The sequence below is a fragment of the Perna viridis genome, chromosome 2 (assembly GCF_037379345.1).
Source record: "Perna viridis isolate PV_CMFRI_1.1 ecotype Kerala chromosome 2, ASM3737934v1, whole genome shotgun sequence".
NCBI lineage: Eukaryota > Metazoa > Mollusca > Bivalvia > Mytilida > Mytilidae > Perna > Perna viridis.
In genome coordinates, this window is record NC_142446.1 from 33081208 (window position 1) to 33098656 (window position 17449).

Sequence of the window (17449 nt, forward strand, 5' to 3'; positions counted from 1 at the left end):
TGTATAATGATGAGGTGGGGTCCGAAACAGGAGTGTCAAGTCTTGTTTTGTAAAGGGAGTGTAGTAGAGTGAGATGTATAAAATAAAGTTTGGTTCTAATGTGATGAAGTCCAAGAGTAACGAAAGGAAATGAGCAACTCGGAATCCATTAAAACTGGAAGCATGGACCAGGTGCACCGGTAGTATAAGCGTCCTCTGCTGTTTTTCAAAAAACAAGCGCAGAGTTAAGTAAATTAAAGTATGTGATACTTAAAAGTTTGCCAATTGATGAAAGCAGTAAATAAAGGAGTGAGATATAAAATTGCAGATATAAACATAACCAGTGAAATCTAGGCCTATACAAGGGAATAAAAAAGTGTTTTAAGAACAACTTAAATCAAATAAATATTTGCTGCATATAAGGGTTGATAATACTTTCTTTGATGATATTATTCTATCCTTCATATATAAAACCTTAATTCAGTGATAAATTCATTTCATTTTCTTAAGTATCCCATCAAACGAAAACAGTTTTAACACACTTGGTAATAAAATAAATATTGAACCATTATTCATAAACTGTAAACGAAAAATGTGGACAAATTGTCATCATTTCTCTTCTGTAAAATGGAAAGAAGTATAATTTATTGCTGATTGGAATGAATGTCTATGACTTTTGCATGCCACAATTCAGTTAATCATATCTAGAGAATGGATTTCATTTTTAAGTTTACTGTCGCTGCCTCCATATAATTAATGTAATTTGTTATAACCAAATTCTATAATGTTACTGGACCAACTGGAAAATTTCGAAATAGATACAGAATGTTAATGCAATACGAATTCAATACGATATATTCCTTATACGCATGCTTTAACACAGTATAAATTAACTACTGTAAATATACTTTAAGTCATAGGAACATATTTTTTGTCTTAAAGTGTAAACACGTTCACATGAATATTTTTTTATATTACCATTATATACCACAGGGTTAGTGGTTATTGCTTTATGACATTTGATAAATTCTGGTGTTCATTGTGTTTAATAGGTTTTCAAGTGCTTTCCAATTCATTTATTTTTTTCATTATGTCATTTTCATTTTTGGAAAAATACCTAGACAAAAAACATAGAAGAATAAGAACTTTTTTAAACATTGAAAGTGAATGGACGGAGACTTACACCAATTAACTAATGGTTGATAGAAGCATTAAATAAAACTGCCTTCGATGCCTCAAACTTTTTCGGTTTCGATTTCGGTATATCAGCTTCAGATTATTTTCAGCCGGTACCAATATTATTTAGTAAGATAATTATTCTAATTATTTTGAGGACTTTTCATAGACTTTGCAATTATTGAAGTTACTAATACAAATAAAAGGTTTAGCTCAAAGCCCTGTCGTTATTGCAAATTTACAAGAAAGGTTTATAATACAGACAATCCTCTTTGTACAAACATTTGTCTGAAAATCATTCAGAAGAGGTTCTTTTTATTCTACTGTTGTTATTACTTTCTTTCTAATGATCTCTTCCTGGAAATTGATTTCATATCAAATAACATTATCAATTTTAATTACAATTCACCGTGTGTTTTAACGTTGGATTTATTTGGCTTTGATTATACGTATCTCTCATAAAATGGGATTTTTAAGTTTAACACATATTTATATGTTCCCTACTGCCAAGAGATATTTTGCTTCCACCTACAACAATAATTAAACAACTGTTTTGTTCATCAAACAAAAACTAATATGAAATATATATTTTATTCAAAACAAAACGAATCGTCAGTCTGTTTCATCCTACAAGTAAGTTTAGTTTAGATTTTTTTAAAGTATTCTTAAAGATTCTTTGCAATCAAATATGCCATCGAAACTTATCAAATGTGTTTTTTCGACAGAAATAAAAAAAAAAAAATAAACATACGTGATTTTCACGTTAATTATTATTAAAAACAAATTAGTGATTTAAAGTTTATAGCAATCGTTTTTAATTGAAGTGCTGGTCTACATTGTCGTAACACATAAAAACAAAACAAAATTTGATCATACTATTTAACCCAAATAGAATAAGAAATAAAATCCAAATTGGACACACATTTAACTTATATGTTTATGTTGGAAATGTGTTTAGCAAAGTAAACATACAACCTTTTTTAATATTTGACGTGACTCTTCACTCTTCTTCCTCTTCGCAACATTCGTATATTAGATAAAAGAAAGTCGCAATTATTTTTTCAATCTTTAAGATATTCGGCCATAGGCTATGAATGATTCTGGTTCTTTTATTCTTGTGTTACGTTTTAGTTTAACTGTTTAAACTATGTGCTCTTTATGGGTACAGCATGCTTGTTGTTATCAATGTATATGAAGATTTCACAAGAATTTGTCGGTGTCACAATGCATTACGATCAATCCAAAACCAAAAAAATCCTGGAAAGGTAACGTTTTGTACCTAAATCAGTCGAAGACATTGAAAATACCGACAAAATAATGGAAAATGTTAATTATTTAATTTTCCGTTTTATTTATTTTGAATAATTGAATTTTGAATATTTAAAAAAAAAGACATACGTATGAAGACTATTTCTATGTTCACAAGGTTATTTATGCATGTAATAAGTGTTTACAACATTTTCACTCCTATTCCAGACAAAAGTTATTTAACATTACATAATACGTCAAGGGAATAATTTGACAAATATTCATGTGACAAAAATAACGATCGCTTTCTGTCATGTAGTTTTTTTTAAAATACATAGCGTTGGAACGACTAGGATTATTGTGTCTGTGCGTCTTCTTATACAGGGCTGTCTTAAAATCAGGCAATTTAAAGGAACATAATAGGTTTAGTAATCAACCTTTCATGTTGAATTTTGTTAGTGACCATTTAGTTTTCTCTGTCATGGCGGTCTATATATAATAATTAAAACCTGTAAAATAGTTATTAAAAGTATATATGAATTCTGGGTTTAAGACTTTTCTCTGTGTTGAATAATTAAAACCCCGTTTCAATAGCTATTGAAAGTATATGAAATTCTGAGAACCCAAGTTACATTTTCAGAAAAGCATATATGTATTGTAAAAGAAACAAATATAACGAGACATATCGTTCCCAATACCTATTTTATTCTTCATGTATTATTAGTCCTCACGTAAATATTTGTCTTGTTTTTAAACATTTTGTGATATTTACCTACCAGTATGCGATTTCACTAAGAGTAATCAAAGGAACAAAAATTCTAGAGATGTCGACAATGACCTGACATGGAAAACAGACATTCACAACAAAGAACATAAAATAACCGAAATTATACATACAAAGAAACAAAAATATAAATGACACTGAAAACTGGCAGCATTGACCAGGCGTACTGGTAGGTTCCGGTTAGACGAAAGAGGACAAGAAAAATATGACACGTTGAACAAATCAGTTCTCATGGTCAGATGGATACACCGTAACGATCCACGAGTTCATGATTATGACCATAAAACTTCTGTAGTGGTGACTTCAATCTTATAGCAACATAACCCTGTCCTATTAGTTACGGCAAGCTCTGGCATAACGTATGTGTTGTGATAGGAAAACTCAATACGCAGGCGTTGAAGGGATGTTGCCACAGATGAAAGGAAAGTTGATAATAAGGAATAAAATTATAGCTAAAGACCGTAATACTTTATGACGTCATATAACCGTCATTATGACGAGTTTAACAATATTGGCTTTTCGTGAAATAGACAATCGTCTTATCCGATGTTTACTATCCTCATTCAGCCTTGATTAGACAAGTATTACCTTAGAACTATTACAAAATAAACCCACGCAAATGGTTAATTTCACTCAAATAATTAGCAGGTGTTTCACGGTTGAAGTAAACGTTAGAAAAGATCCGTGTAAAAGGTCAAACACCACATGTTTGGCTTCAATCACTTCATAGCAAATAGTGCCAAAAATTCTATGTATACGTCTAGATATCTATTATGATTCAGTGTATAGAGCTTAAAGTCAAAAGATTGATCAAATTTGTCATTTACTATTTAATTCCGACAAGGTAAAAGGTCAGGAAAAGGAAAATGAATCACATCTTATAAAAATATTATTCGACACCTGTAATGCTGTTGCATATTATTGCGTGAAAAAATGCTTGCTTCATTCATAAAAAAAATGTTACAATTGTTTCAAAATACTTTTGAGTGTGTCATGTTTTTGTTGTTGCATTGATTCCGAATATATCGTATTTTTTAAGTCTTAAATATTGATCTGAGTACGTTACCAGAGCTCTGTCCATCACTTTAATTGAATTGTCATTGCCTGTAGTAGAACGTTACAATGTCGTTGAAATTGTTTTTATTAACGCTTGAGTACGATACTAAAACAACATCCAATTAAAATGATTTTATTCGTTTGATTACCAAGTGATAAAACTGGCTGAAAATAAAGCAATTTAAAAGTCATTTACCTCTAGTGGAATTCAATTTGTTTATCATTTATTTTGCATGGCTTACTTTCCAGTTCCATAAATACAAATGCAAGTAAGTCGGTTTTAGACTGATTGAATAATTCAACACTGTGTATGGTCTTTGTTCACTTAGGCAATACAAAATTAATTTCCGGTTCGTCGATCATCCATAACAAAAGATGTTAGCGATTTAGAGTGGGCTTTCTTCATTGTGGTTATTATTATTATTACAAAAGTAAACAATATATATATATTATTCGCCGACAATACAAATGCAAAAATATATATTTAACACAATTCTTCCTTTTAGAAAAGGAGAGGAGAATGTGCTTGCCCTTCAACTGCTATAGACTGTTTTTTAATAAACAATAGAAAATTAACAAATATCATGCCTATTGTTAAGAGTTTTATAGCAGCATTATCCTTAAATAATTTCGTCTTTGGTCGTATATCTGAAACTTGGTGTGAAAAGCATAAACTAACAGGTTTGTTTTCAAATCTTATTCAAAAGTTTGAATAGAATGGTCTTAAAAATGACACAGCAAAAAAATCTTGTCAAACCACGCGCGGCGTATAAGACGTGACGACCTAGTATTATTAGTCGTACCTAATTTTTTTTCTTTATTAGTCGTACCTAACTTTTTTTCTTTAAAAGATTTGTTGTTCGGTTTAATATACTAAGTAGTGATTTGTCAAAGACGCAGTTTATATCATATATAACCAAAACTAAAGAATTGACCCACTAAAATTATTCCAAACCAAAAGACGCCTACCCAATCGGTTCACTTGGTCCATTTTAAGAGAATTCGTGTTGCACTTTTGTTTTGGTTATTGTGTACGTTATTGTTTGTGCTTTGTCGTGAATGTCTATTTCCCTTGTCTAGTCTTTTCCCTCGGAGAATATTCTTTAAATCAGATTTAGATCTGATTTAGTTGATGTCTGTGTCAAGGTTTCTTCTCAATTGAATATATTGTGTGAGTATCTGTATTATTGTGCATGTTTAAAAACCAGTAATAGCATAAGAGGGAATTTAAATGATAATACACAACATATACACCATCATATAACCCCTATAAAATAGTAAATACTTACAGAGATCATCAGAAAGTCTTCAATAAGTGTAGCCACATCTTCAAGTAAGCTATGAAAAACCTTACAGCAAAAGTAACAAAAACAATGGTAATAGACCGATGACACTCCTTCAAAATAAACGAAAAAAATCAAGTAACGACAGGAAGACACATTAATGACCAACATTGACATTTAGGCGAAATCTTACATGCGTAACCAAGTATCAGCTACAAGCGCAGCAGACAATTTGGAAATAGTCGACAAATATCCGAAGGGCGTATCAAAGATTTCAACTTCTGCCACACTTACTATTTGTCTCTTTATTGGAATCAGTACAGTATCACAGAAACAACTTCACAGTTCTGAAATGAGTATTGCTTATGTCTCGTAATTTTTGTCCTGTTTGTTTAGCAGAATCTATAAGACAGCAGAATGGTATGTAGTGAAACCGAAAACGGTTATAATCCCGCAAAAAAGATGAAGAATGTTTATTTTTCGTTTCAAATTTATACAAAAAGTGCAGAATTAAAATCAATTGTACAAAATAAATCTAAGCGTAAGTATACAATATTTTTATTCGATATAATATAGATTTTCTTTTAAATTAGATGAATGGGATTCCAAACATAAGAATCATTTCTGTGATCTTCCAATATCAGGAGAGAAATTAAAGTTCAAGAAATATAACACTATGTAGAAAGAATTTTTATAACTTTTACTCTTACATTATACTTTGCTCTTAAGTTGTTTGCCAATTGTTAAATTGTAAAGTAGAAGATAGGCATGAAGCATCATAAAATTATTTTAAAACAACGATTTAAAAATTGACATTACTGAATAAAATTGAGCTTACGTAAACACAACTAACTGACATTCTTTTTGATACACATATTTTGGACTGAAAAATAAACGAAAAAGCTAATGCACATTACCCTTCAAGTAGGACTATCCTAGATTTCAAAAACTAACTTTGGTTGTCAATGAAGGAAACTCGATTTCCCCTATGAGGCAAAAAAAATTTGAAACATGGAATTCCACCTGTAAAAATTTGAACCCTCCAAGGTGGTCATAACATCACATGCACATCGGAAATATGATCATTAGAAAACAATTAATTATATGTTAAAGCTCTGCTTCAGGTGGAAGCATATCAGATATTGCAGGCGCCTTGTTTGGAAATTACATATTCGACAAGAAGTCATTAACGGAAACATATCCATTTTATTCCTAGCAAACATTTTCTGTAACATGTCTCGTTGCATAATTATCTCTAAATGTAGAACTACAACTGTTTTTATGACCGAACCACTCAGTGGTATTTAAAAATACATGCTCAAATATAGTCCACTGTTTGTGGATGACAAAGACTGATCCGAAAATGAAGGTTAATTTTTTTTATTTGGATAGGATGATTTGTCATGAGTATTTAATTTTGCAATAATAACTTTGAAGAAGTCATTTAATTGAAAATTTATTTTGATGCTTAGTGTCAGCACTATCTATATGGCAGCCATGTTTGCGTTATGAAAAGTTACGAATGTATCGATTGGTGTTAAAAAGTATAATATATGTATCTGATAACATGTATTTCATTGACAATGGTCTTCATTTATATATCACATGTATGTAATTGACTAAATAAAACCTTGCATTGTATTTTCGGAGCCACACGTGGGTAACGCATGTTTCTATATTTTCTTATGTTTACTAACAAACGCTTACGTATTTTAATACGCTGTGAACATTCGTCCACATTGACATGACAGTTTCGCGAAATTTGATTAAAAAGTTCTTTTCTAAAAGGGCAACAGTTTGCGGTCTGTTGTTTTAAAGTTTTTGGACCAGTTTTTTATATTATTAAATACAAAATGAATGCAACCTTCTCATATCTAGCGGATGCTGTGCCTAAAAATACTTAAATACACAGGTTTGTTTGTAGTCAGACGGAAATGTTTGTCGACAGGTAATGATGAACATTAACGCCGATATTAAGGAAAGAAAATATATTGCTTTGGGTGAACAAAATATTACTCCCATAAAATCACTTTAAATGTTTTGGACTCCCCTGAAAAGTACTGACAAAAATTTGGACCCCAAAAATAGTTCCAAATATTTCTGTGAGTCTCCCCTTGTGAAAATCTTGAATTTTCGGGGGGAAATTGCTGAGGAAGGGTTGGAAAATATAATGTGATAATTTTCTAACACTATAAAAATTAAAAAAAATATTATTTGCTGCCGCGAGTGAACCAACAAATTTTAAAAAAATCGTCCTGCAAACGAAAAAGAGTAATCTAAATCAAACTTTATTAAAAATAAACAATCAACCGTCTCTGAAGTTAAATGGTCGGTCTTGTAAAGGGGGAACCACAGAGCCGCTCTCTTTACTAGGCGTAGAAGACGACCTGTTTGTACTGATTTAGCCTTATAACAGCTAAAATTTAAAGTTGAAGTTGCACGCGGAAAGTGACACATGCTTGCAATGTTGTTTATATTTATGTCAATAATATTCATGATGACATTAAAAATGAATTACCCATATCTTTGCTACGGTACTGGAAGTAACCTGCCAACAAACGACAACCTGGTTGGCAGTCATATTAAAGAAAGGAATTACAATAAATGTTTGTGTTTGAAAGTTAAATTATTTTTACTTCGGTAAGTACCTAAATATTTTGAAATATGTCATTTAAAAGTATCCAAGCACTTACTTAAATCAAATATCATAATTTGAGGTCGACTGCTGTCCATTGCTCCAAACGGAAAACCAGTTACTTTGCTTCTCTTAAAATTTTAAAATATGAACTCAAAGTCTGGAATTTGAAAAAAAAAGATATTGGTCAATTGGTGAAATTTGTTTATATTAAGCTATAAATTAACCATCAAATATGTTTCAGAGGAAGGTTCCTGGTTCTGAAAGATTTGGGAAGTGACAAGCGCACAAAAACCAGTCGACTAAGAAATTGGGGTTTTAAATCATCTCCATTCGGTAGATAATTCATCCACAAGTATCAAAGAGTATATTTGCAACTATATAAATTAGTTATTGAATTTACTTTTGTTGATGACTTTTATATTATTTTATAAACTGTGACGCAATTAACAGACAGTTTTCAAACTATTACTTATTCAGGCATCATATAAAGAAGATCTCACTCAATGAAAATTTGCTGAAATGATTTTATGGAAGGGCAACGTTGTTGTCAATCATAGGTTGAATAACTAATTGATTGCTTGACAGTTTATCTTGTTCAGTGCCACAATCTTCATACATGTCATTTCCTTGAACTAACAACCACCATGACCCGAATTTATATGTGTTAGCAAGCTTACAGAAACTGTATTCCGTTGGGAGGTCTGTCTCCGTACTCAGACACACTAAGCTGACCCAGAGACAATCAACCATAATTCTTTATCTTGTATATAGCGCAAAGAAGATGTTACTTTCATATTTGGCTTTACATGACTCTGCCGGGATTGAAAACACAATAATCTGCACTTGTGGAAAGCACGCAAACACAAAACCAACAAAGCGCTTATTTGTCATTATTATGATGACGTCTAACGAGGATATTCTCAAATTCTTTTCGCCATTTGTCATGATAAATCACTGCTTTATGTTTTATTAGTCTGAATGTCCACACGAAATACGGATATGGTCAATAAAAGCCAGTTATGATTTAAGCAACATCAATCACGTGTCTAGAAATATTGTCTTAAATGTTGTGACATTAATATTGTAGTAGATATGTAAGTCTTTCTTTTTATTTGTATTTTTTTCATTTATGAAAGCCATGAAATATTCGTCATTTGGTTTTAATTATATTTTACTGAAGTATTTTTTATCTGTGTTGTATATACAGAAAACAGCAATACATTTTTTATAAGAGTAATCAAGGGAACCAAGGTTATAGCGGTAATCAAAAGAATGTAATCCAGGGACAAAGATCAGACATGGAAAACAGACATGCACAACAAAGAACATAAAGTAACTAAAATCATACATACAAAGTAACAAAAGTAAATGAGCAACTCGGACTCCACTAAAACCTGTGAGCATGGACCAGGTGCACCAGTAGGGTAAGCGTCCTCTGCTTTTCTACAAACACCCGCCGAGTTGCTCATAAAAAGTCAAGTCCGGGGTAGACAAACGAGGGAAAGAAAACTATGACCCATTGAATAAATCAGTTTTCATGGTGCTGATGGATACACCATAACGATCAACGAGTTCATGATAACGGCCATAAAACTTCTGTAGTGATGACATCAATCTTGTAGCAACATAACTCTGTTCCAGAAGCCTATTTGTTAGAGTTTTAGCGCGATACAAAAAGTCTGCGTAGTTTCGGCAAGCTCTGGCATAACGTATGAGTTGTGATATGAACATTCCATGCGCAGGAGCCGAAGGAAAGTTGACAATTCTGAATGAAAAGTCATCACGTATGTCTTAAAGTTTGGTCAATAGTTTTCCTTTACCATCGATTTCTAAGTGTAGGTCAAGATATGAGGCTAACTTCACAGTGTCTGTAGCATCCTTTATCTCAAGTTCTTTTGGGTAGATGCGATGTATCAAATCCCCGAAATTAGGATTTTTTAAAGATAATAAGTCATCCATATAGCGGAAACTGAGATTGAAGGATCTAGCCAAATGATATTCTTTCTTTCTGATCAGATCAGCTATAAAGTCAGCCTCATAAGAGTGGAGGAATAGGTCAGCAAGTAAAGGAGCACAATTTGTTCCCATTGGAATGCCGACCGTTTGTTGAAAAACACGTCCACCACACTGGACAAATATGTTGTCAATTTAAAATTCCAGCATTTTGTAAACATCTTTCTCTGTATATTTGGAATATGATTTGGAATTGTTTCTTACAAAGTATAAGGAATCTCCACCAAGAACTATATATTTGTATCTAGGTGTACCATCTTATTTGGAAAAACAACGATGTATAATGTTTTTAAGTCAGGATTTTAACTGAGTATGGGGAATAGAAGTATACAGTGTTGAAAAATTTAATGCTATTATATTCAGATAATAGTCTTGAACTGATTGTCTTCAAAAGATCTTTCGAAATTTTCAGGATCCACATTGAATTAAAACCACTTCGGGAGTAACAAGTGTTGTGGTAGGACTATAGACCCTCTTTGACAGTTGTGAGTATAGAAGTTAAAAGTTTTGAAAGAGGTTTGGTGGTACATTTTGCAGATCCAGCTATGAAACGTTGTTTGTATGGATTCTTGTGAAGTTTAGGAATCCAGTACATAGACGGTAAATCACAATCATCCTCCTTGGTAGAGAGACCAAACGAAGATAGCACAGATTTATGGTTTTCTACAATCTCTTCTTTGGAGAGAGTGGTAGCAGTGTAGGTCTTATCACTGCTATTATTTTATACGTCTACCTCTGATAGCAAACATTGTATATACAACGTTTTACAGACAAAAACAATGTTGTTTTGAGCTTTGTCTGCTGGTACGACAACATATTTGTCATGTATAGTAGACAATGTTTTTGCTACATCGGGGTCTTTGAAAACTGATGTAGCCTTGGCACTCATTGACCTACTTTAAACTTTCATTCGTTTCAAAATTAAAGACCTCACGGCCTTTAACCACTCTGACAGAGAATCAATGTCTTCTTGTTCTCGTTTTATCCATTTTCTTGCATAGTCCTCCTACGCATCCATAAGAACTTTAAAGTTATAATTCCAATTTATGGAGCGTGGTTCACGGTACTTGGGACCTTTAGAAAGGATATTACGCAGAGATTCGTTTTCGATAATGGTTAATTTCCCCGTAACGACGTGACCAGAAGGACCATATTTGAATGGAGAGGTTTTGCAAGAACAGTCAGGTGGTTTAGCCTTGAAGTCCTCAATCTCGAGGTTCTGCAATAGCCTTTTATAATTGAAAATTTTGGATGCGATGGATGAAGTATAGGAATATGAAATAATTGGTATGGATTTGTCTTTGAAATATGGGGGAATTTTGTTGGTAACGTTTTTGTGATGGAGGATATTAGCCAAATTAATTGCATCTATACCTTTGTTAACAAACGGTAGTGGAGGAAATGATCGTTTTTCTTCATCTTCACTTTTCACACAAACTGGTTTAAAGAGTCTGTGGAAACCAATATCCAAAATGATGGCAACAAGTCTGTATAATGATGAGGTGGGGTCAGAAACTTGAGTGTCAAGACTTGTTTTGTAAAGGGAGTGTAGTAGAGTGAGAGGTATAGAATAAAGTTTGGTTCTAATGTGATGAAGTCCATGAGGTTTTTGTATGAAAGGAAGAAGACCATCTATGGAGACATCATGTAACTTAGGTGACGTATAGTGGCGATGGCCATGACTCCTTTCCCGTCTTGGATTTTTGTCAAATAAATTCATCACATTTATGTTATTGTTATATTGGCTTGAAAGGTTTCCTATACTTTTGATGTTGTCATTGCATCCGTAAGGTATTGCAGTACCTAGTCTGCATATCCAGTACTCCTCTCTTTCCCTACGATAGTTTTAACTTAGAACGGGACTGTTCGTAGGATGGTAAATTGTTTCTAAAATACGAAATTCCATGGAGAGGATTGAATGATCTTGTTGATTAAAGTGTTGATAAATTGTCGGGAATTTGGTGGTGTGAATTCCCGAGAGATGACCGCACATTCTTTTATTTAATCGTTCTTGAATTTCTCCGACATATATTAAACCACATAAGTTGCATTCTAAAAACATCAAGTGGAAATGAAATTAACTCTTTCAAGATATCAACTTTCAACTTAAGTTATTCAAACAAATCGTTTATAGGAAGAAACGTATAAGCTTGAATTTCAATAAAAAGTTTGAAGTACTTTGGACTAATCAAAAACAAACAAGACTATAAACCGCTATGTAAGTATACATTCTCTGTAAGGAGAATGTTTTCCGTGAAGTAAGCTCTAAAAGTGTCCTATAGATATAAAGTGACACAAGATATTGAGTCATGCAATTACTTTAGTAGACAATACTCAAAAGCTGTGAAATTGGATAAATTCCATTCCAATTATATTTGTATTTAGGAAATTTAGCCCACACGAGTTATATTGTAATATACATATTTCTCGTGTCCTAATTTCGCATTCACACAATATATAAAGCCTTGTGACGCCTCATCTAGATTGTGTTTTTGACAAGAAAAATAAATTAGGCAATAGTAAATTTGAAACCAAGTACGAAATTTGTCAATTAACCAGGAAATTAGAGCCGACTTAAATCCTAAGACGCTTCCCAATTTTCCCACAATTAGTTACTGTTGTCATGGACACCATTTATGTGAATGACAAGGAACATTTAAAACAGTCTTTTGTTTTTTACTAATCTACTAAATTAAGTATTTTTTCTTTGAATAATCAATAACTCCAGAAGTCTAATGTGTTTCTAGTAGAGAAATTTCAATATATAGATTTATGTAAACGAAATATTTTTGTTCTGTGTAACTATAAGTCTATTATAACTTCCATTATATTCACAATGGACTGATGAGTGCGAAACATAACACCATCTAAATAGATTTTAACCACTTGAAGTACTTGTAATCGTTCAAACCCGCGAAAAATTGAATACCTGCGAAAATTTTCATTTGAGAGAATCCAGGAAATAAATACGTTGACAGTAATAGTCCATTTTATGTAATAAAAACAATAGGTTGTGACAATAAAGAAATACCAAAACTTTCAATAACGTAATATAACGTTGTTTGATAACGGATTTGTCATCACAACTCTTGTTACGCCCGTAGTAGTATTAATTCAATGTGGATCCTGAAAAATTCGAAAGATCTTTTGGAGACCCTTACTTCAAAATTATTTTTAGAACATAATAGCATTAAAACATATGATTTTTCAACACTGTATACTTCTATTCCCCATACTCAGTTAAAATTCCGACTCAAAATATTATACATCGTTGTTTCTCAAAAAAAGATGGTACACCTAGATACAAATATATAGTTCTTGGTAGAGATTCATCATACTTTGTAAAAAATAATTCAAAATCATCTTCCAAATATGCAAAAGATATTTTCAAAATGCTGCAATTTTTTATCGACAACATAGTTGTCCAGTAAGGTGGACGCGTTTTTCAACAAACGGTTGGCATTCCAATGGGAACAAATTATGCTCCTCTACTTAATCTCAGTTTTCGTCATATAGATGACGTGTTATCGTTAAACAATCCTAGGTTCGGGGATTTGATACATTGCATCTACCCCAAAGTACTTGAGATAAAGGACACCACAGACACTGTGAAGTCCGCCTCATATCTCATAGACATCGATAGTAAAGGCAAACTATTGACCAAACTTTACGACAAACGTGACGCCTTTTTTCACCGAATTATCAACTTTCCTTTCATCTGTAGCAACATCCCTTCAGTAATTGTGTATGGAGTTTTCATATCACAAATCGTTCATTATGCGAGAGCTTTCCGTAACTACGCAGACTTTCTGTATCAATCTTACATTTTGGCTTCTGGAACAGGGTTACGTTGCTACAAGATTGAAGTCATCACTACAGCGTGTCATAGTTTTTCTTTCCTCTATTGTCTACTCCGGACTTGTTTATTTATGAGCAACTCGCTGGTGTTTCTAGAAAAATGGGGGACGCTTACCCTACCTGTACACCTGGTCCATGCTCCCAGTTTTTAGTGGAGTCCGAGTTACTAATTTACATTTGTTTCTTTGGATGTATGTATCGTTGTAGTTATTTTATGTTCTTTGTTGTGTTTTGTCTGTTTTCCATGTCTGGTCTTTGTCCCTTCATTACATTCTTTTGATTTCCACTAGAGTCTTTGTTCCCTTGATTACTCTGTCATAACATTTACAATTTCGGCATATTTCTTATAATATATCAATATCTTTATTGTAGGTTATCTATATGATGTTGTACCAGTAGTCTAGTTGGGGCAACATGTTAGATGTTAATTGGACAACTGATAATTTCACTGACTATGAAAATGGTGCTGAAAGAGAGGCTCAAATCATTGCCGAAAATATTCAAAAGTATTCAAAACCTTTCATTTGTTTGTTTGGTTTTGTTGGCAACATTTTATCAACCATAATCTTTTTAAGTAAATCTCAAACGAAGACGTCATGTAGTCTTTACCTCGCTGCCCGCTCACTTTCGGATACTGGATTTTTGATTTCACTGTTCTGCATCTGGCTAGGAGATATGAAAGTCAATGCGTTTAAACCTCCAGGGATGTGCCAGATAGTTGTCTTCTTGTCATATATATGCGCCTTTCTTTCAGTATGGTTCATTGTTGCTGTGACTTTTGAAAACTATATACGGATATGCTTACCAATGCAGGTTAATGTTTACTGCAATCCTAGAAGAGCCCGTATGATCATAGTAATTGCCGTAGCAGTGTCTGTGTTGCTATATAGTTTCACCTTATGGATTTTTGCTTCTGTTCCGACGAAAACTGGAATGATGATTTGTCTTCCCTATGACGAATACGACGATATATACCAGTATTTCATTTACATTGATGTGGTTGTGACATTAGTTTTACCGACCTTAATCACAATGTTTCTTATGTTGCCAATTACAGTAAGTCTGTTTGAATCCTTACGAAGACAAGCGAGACTATCTATGAAGTCCTCTAGACCACTTGAAAGGCGGCAAACAGCACAGAGTATAGTTACGAAGATGCTATTCTGTGTCTCGCTTTCTTTCATAATATTAAGTCTTCCAAGTCACGTCATTCGTTTACAACTCACAATATCGACTTTTGTCAAACAAGAAACTTATCTGATCGAATATAGAACAATGGCCATAAAATACATCTTCGAAACAATTTACAACTTGAGCTTTGCGGTAAATTTCATGATATATCTCATATTTGGTGAAAAATTTCGTTCTGATTTTCGAACGCGATTTTGTATACGTTATTTCCGTAGACGCGAACAGGCTACACAAACTGTTTTATCTTTGAATAACACGAGATCGAGGTTGACCTGTAATGGCGAGGAGTCAGATTCTCTTTTGGTGATATCGCATTGCGCAACACCACTCTGACAGAAGCGAAACTTGTCACTTAAACAGAGGAGTACCCAATGAAAACAATACATTATCCATTGAATAAAATATGATTCTGATTGTTTATTCCATTGCTTCTAATATACAGCATTGTGAGTAATGAAATCCAAATGTACACAAAAAATATCTCACTGGCTTTAAAGAGAAATATTGCATCCCTTTCGTAAAACAAATAACTATTCGAACACCAATCTATGAAGCAAATCATTTTATACAATTCCATAGTTTTAGAAAAAGCTAATTTAGAGTACATGTACGTACTAAAAAACATAACACACAATTCTTGCAAGATTATTTGGTTTAATTTAACGCTTCACAACATTCAGATATGGTACTTAAAATAGTATATAATCACTAGGGGACCTAAAATCTAAAGATTGATTTCTTTTATATGTGGCAACATCCCTTCAGCACCTGCATATTGAGTTTTCATATCACAACTTATACGTTATGCCAGAGCTTGCCGTTACTACGCTGACTTTTTGCACCGCGCTAGATATCTTACAATTAGGCTTCCGAAACAGGGTAATGTTGCTTCAAGGTTGGAATCATCACTACATGTACAGAAGTTTTATGGTCTGGTTTTTGTCCCTGGATTACATTCTTTTGACTTCTATTAGAATTTTCGTTCCATTGTTTACTCTTGTCTGTTCCTCTATTAGGAATTTATTTACTCATGTCCAATCATAACCTATTCTTCCCGTTACAATACTTTATTTAATATCTATTTACAAAGCAAACATTTTTACTATTCCTAATACAACAAAAAGTGAACAACTTCAGAAGTGTAACCATTGACAAATACAGAAGTGTAACCACTGACAAATACAGAAGTGTAACCATTGACAACTACAGAAGTGTAACCATTGACAACTACAGAAGTGTAACCATTGTGTAGTCCACAACTTCAAAAACAAGTACTTGCATCAGTTAGCTAAAAATGAAAATAATCAAACATGATAAAACATAACTTTGTTTCATTAAAAGTTCACTTCTATGTCAAACAAAACAAAATAATTCATATAATATAAATGGGAAAAAAATGAATCGCACACATGTTAACACATCAAAAGGTAACTTTTTAAAGTTCTCTCGTTTGGAATTCCTAATACAGTCTGTACGAACATATATCTCTCTGGTTGTTTTTTGTTTCTTATCAACACTTTGTCTAATTTGTGTTATTATATATATATTCTCACTTTATTTAGTACCAATATCAGGTTTGTTTGTTTGTTTGTCTCGCATTGAGCTTATGAATCAAACAATGTATCAATTATAAGTAGCAATTAAAAAATTAAGTACGTCATGCATGAAACGGAGTTAAACATGTAAGCTTTCAACTATGCTGTCTTACAGCTGTAGGAAGTTGACAAGTACAATTGTTTTTAGTAATATGCAAAAAAAAAAAAGAAAAAAATTCTTTTCAGAAATCTGAAAATTCTGTGTTTTAATGTTAATTGCGTTCTCCCATGATTTCACGGTTTGTTTTTGTTTTTGCTTTTATTTTGTTGATGATTTTACCGGACGTAAAGTATCTTGTCGTAATCCGTTTGAATAGCGTCTACATTATAACAGTAACTGTGAGGTTTTGAAGCATCACTATAAAATAAATCTCTAAATAGTCTGGGTCGACAAAACTAATATAAAGTAGAAAAAAATCTAAGTTGTTAATAAACAAATTTAAGGCCTTGCCAATACATTCATGGAATAAATCGTTTACAATAAGTACAGTACACAAATTTCCCATCACCTCTGTAACAAATTTCATTTTGCACAATTCATATGAAAGTGATGAGAAATAATTATGCATCTGAATTATCATTATATCATGTGGCAAAATATTCTTCGGTTATTTCATGTTGGCTTAAT

The 17449-nt window shown here is 32.6% G+C and overlaps 1 protein-coding gene across 1 annotated transcript in view; it reads left to right on the forward strand.

The window, feature by feature from the left end:
- Window positions 1–15599, forward strand: part of LOC148624706 (thyrotropin-releasing hormone receptor-like) — a 28666-nt gene extending 13067 nt beyond the window's left edge. Inside the window, exon 2 of the mRNA XM_088571180.1 lies at window positions 14408–15599. Within this exon, the coding sequence (XP_088427306.1) occupies window positions 14450–15559 (1110 nt within the window). The 5' untranslated portion in view covers window positions 14408–14449 and the 3' untranslated portion in view covers window positions 15560–15599. The remainder of the gene's footprint in view (window positions 1–14407) is intronic.
- Window positions 15600–17449: the final 1850 nt, after the last annotated feature.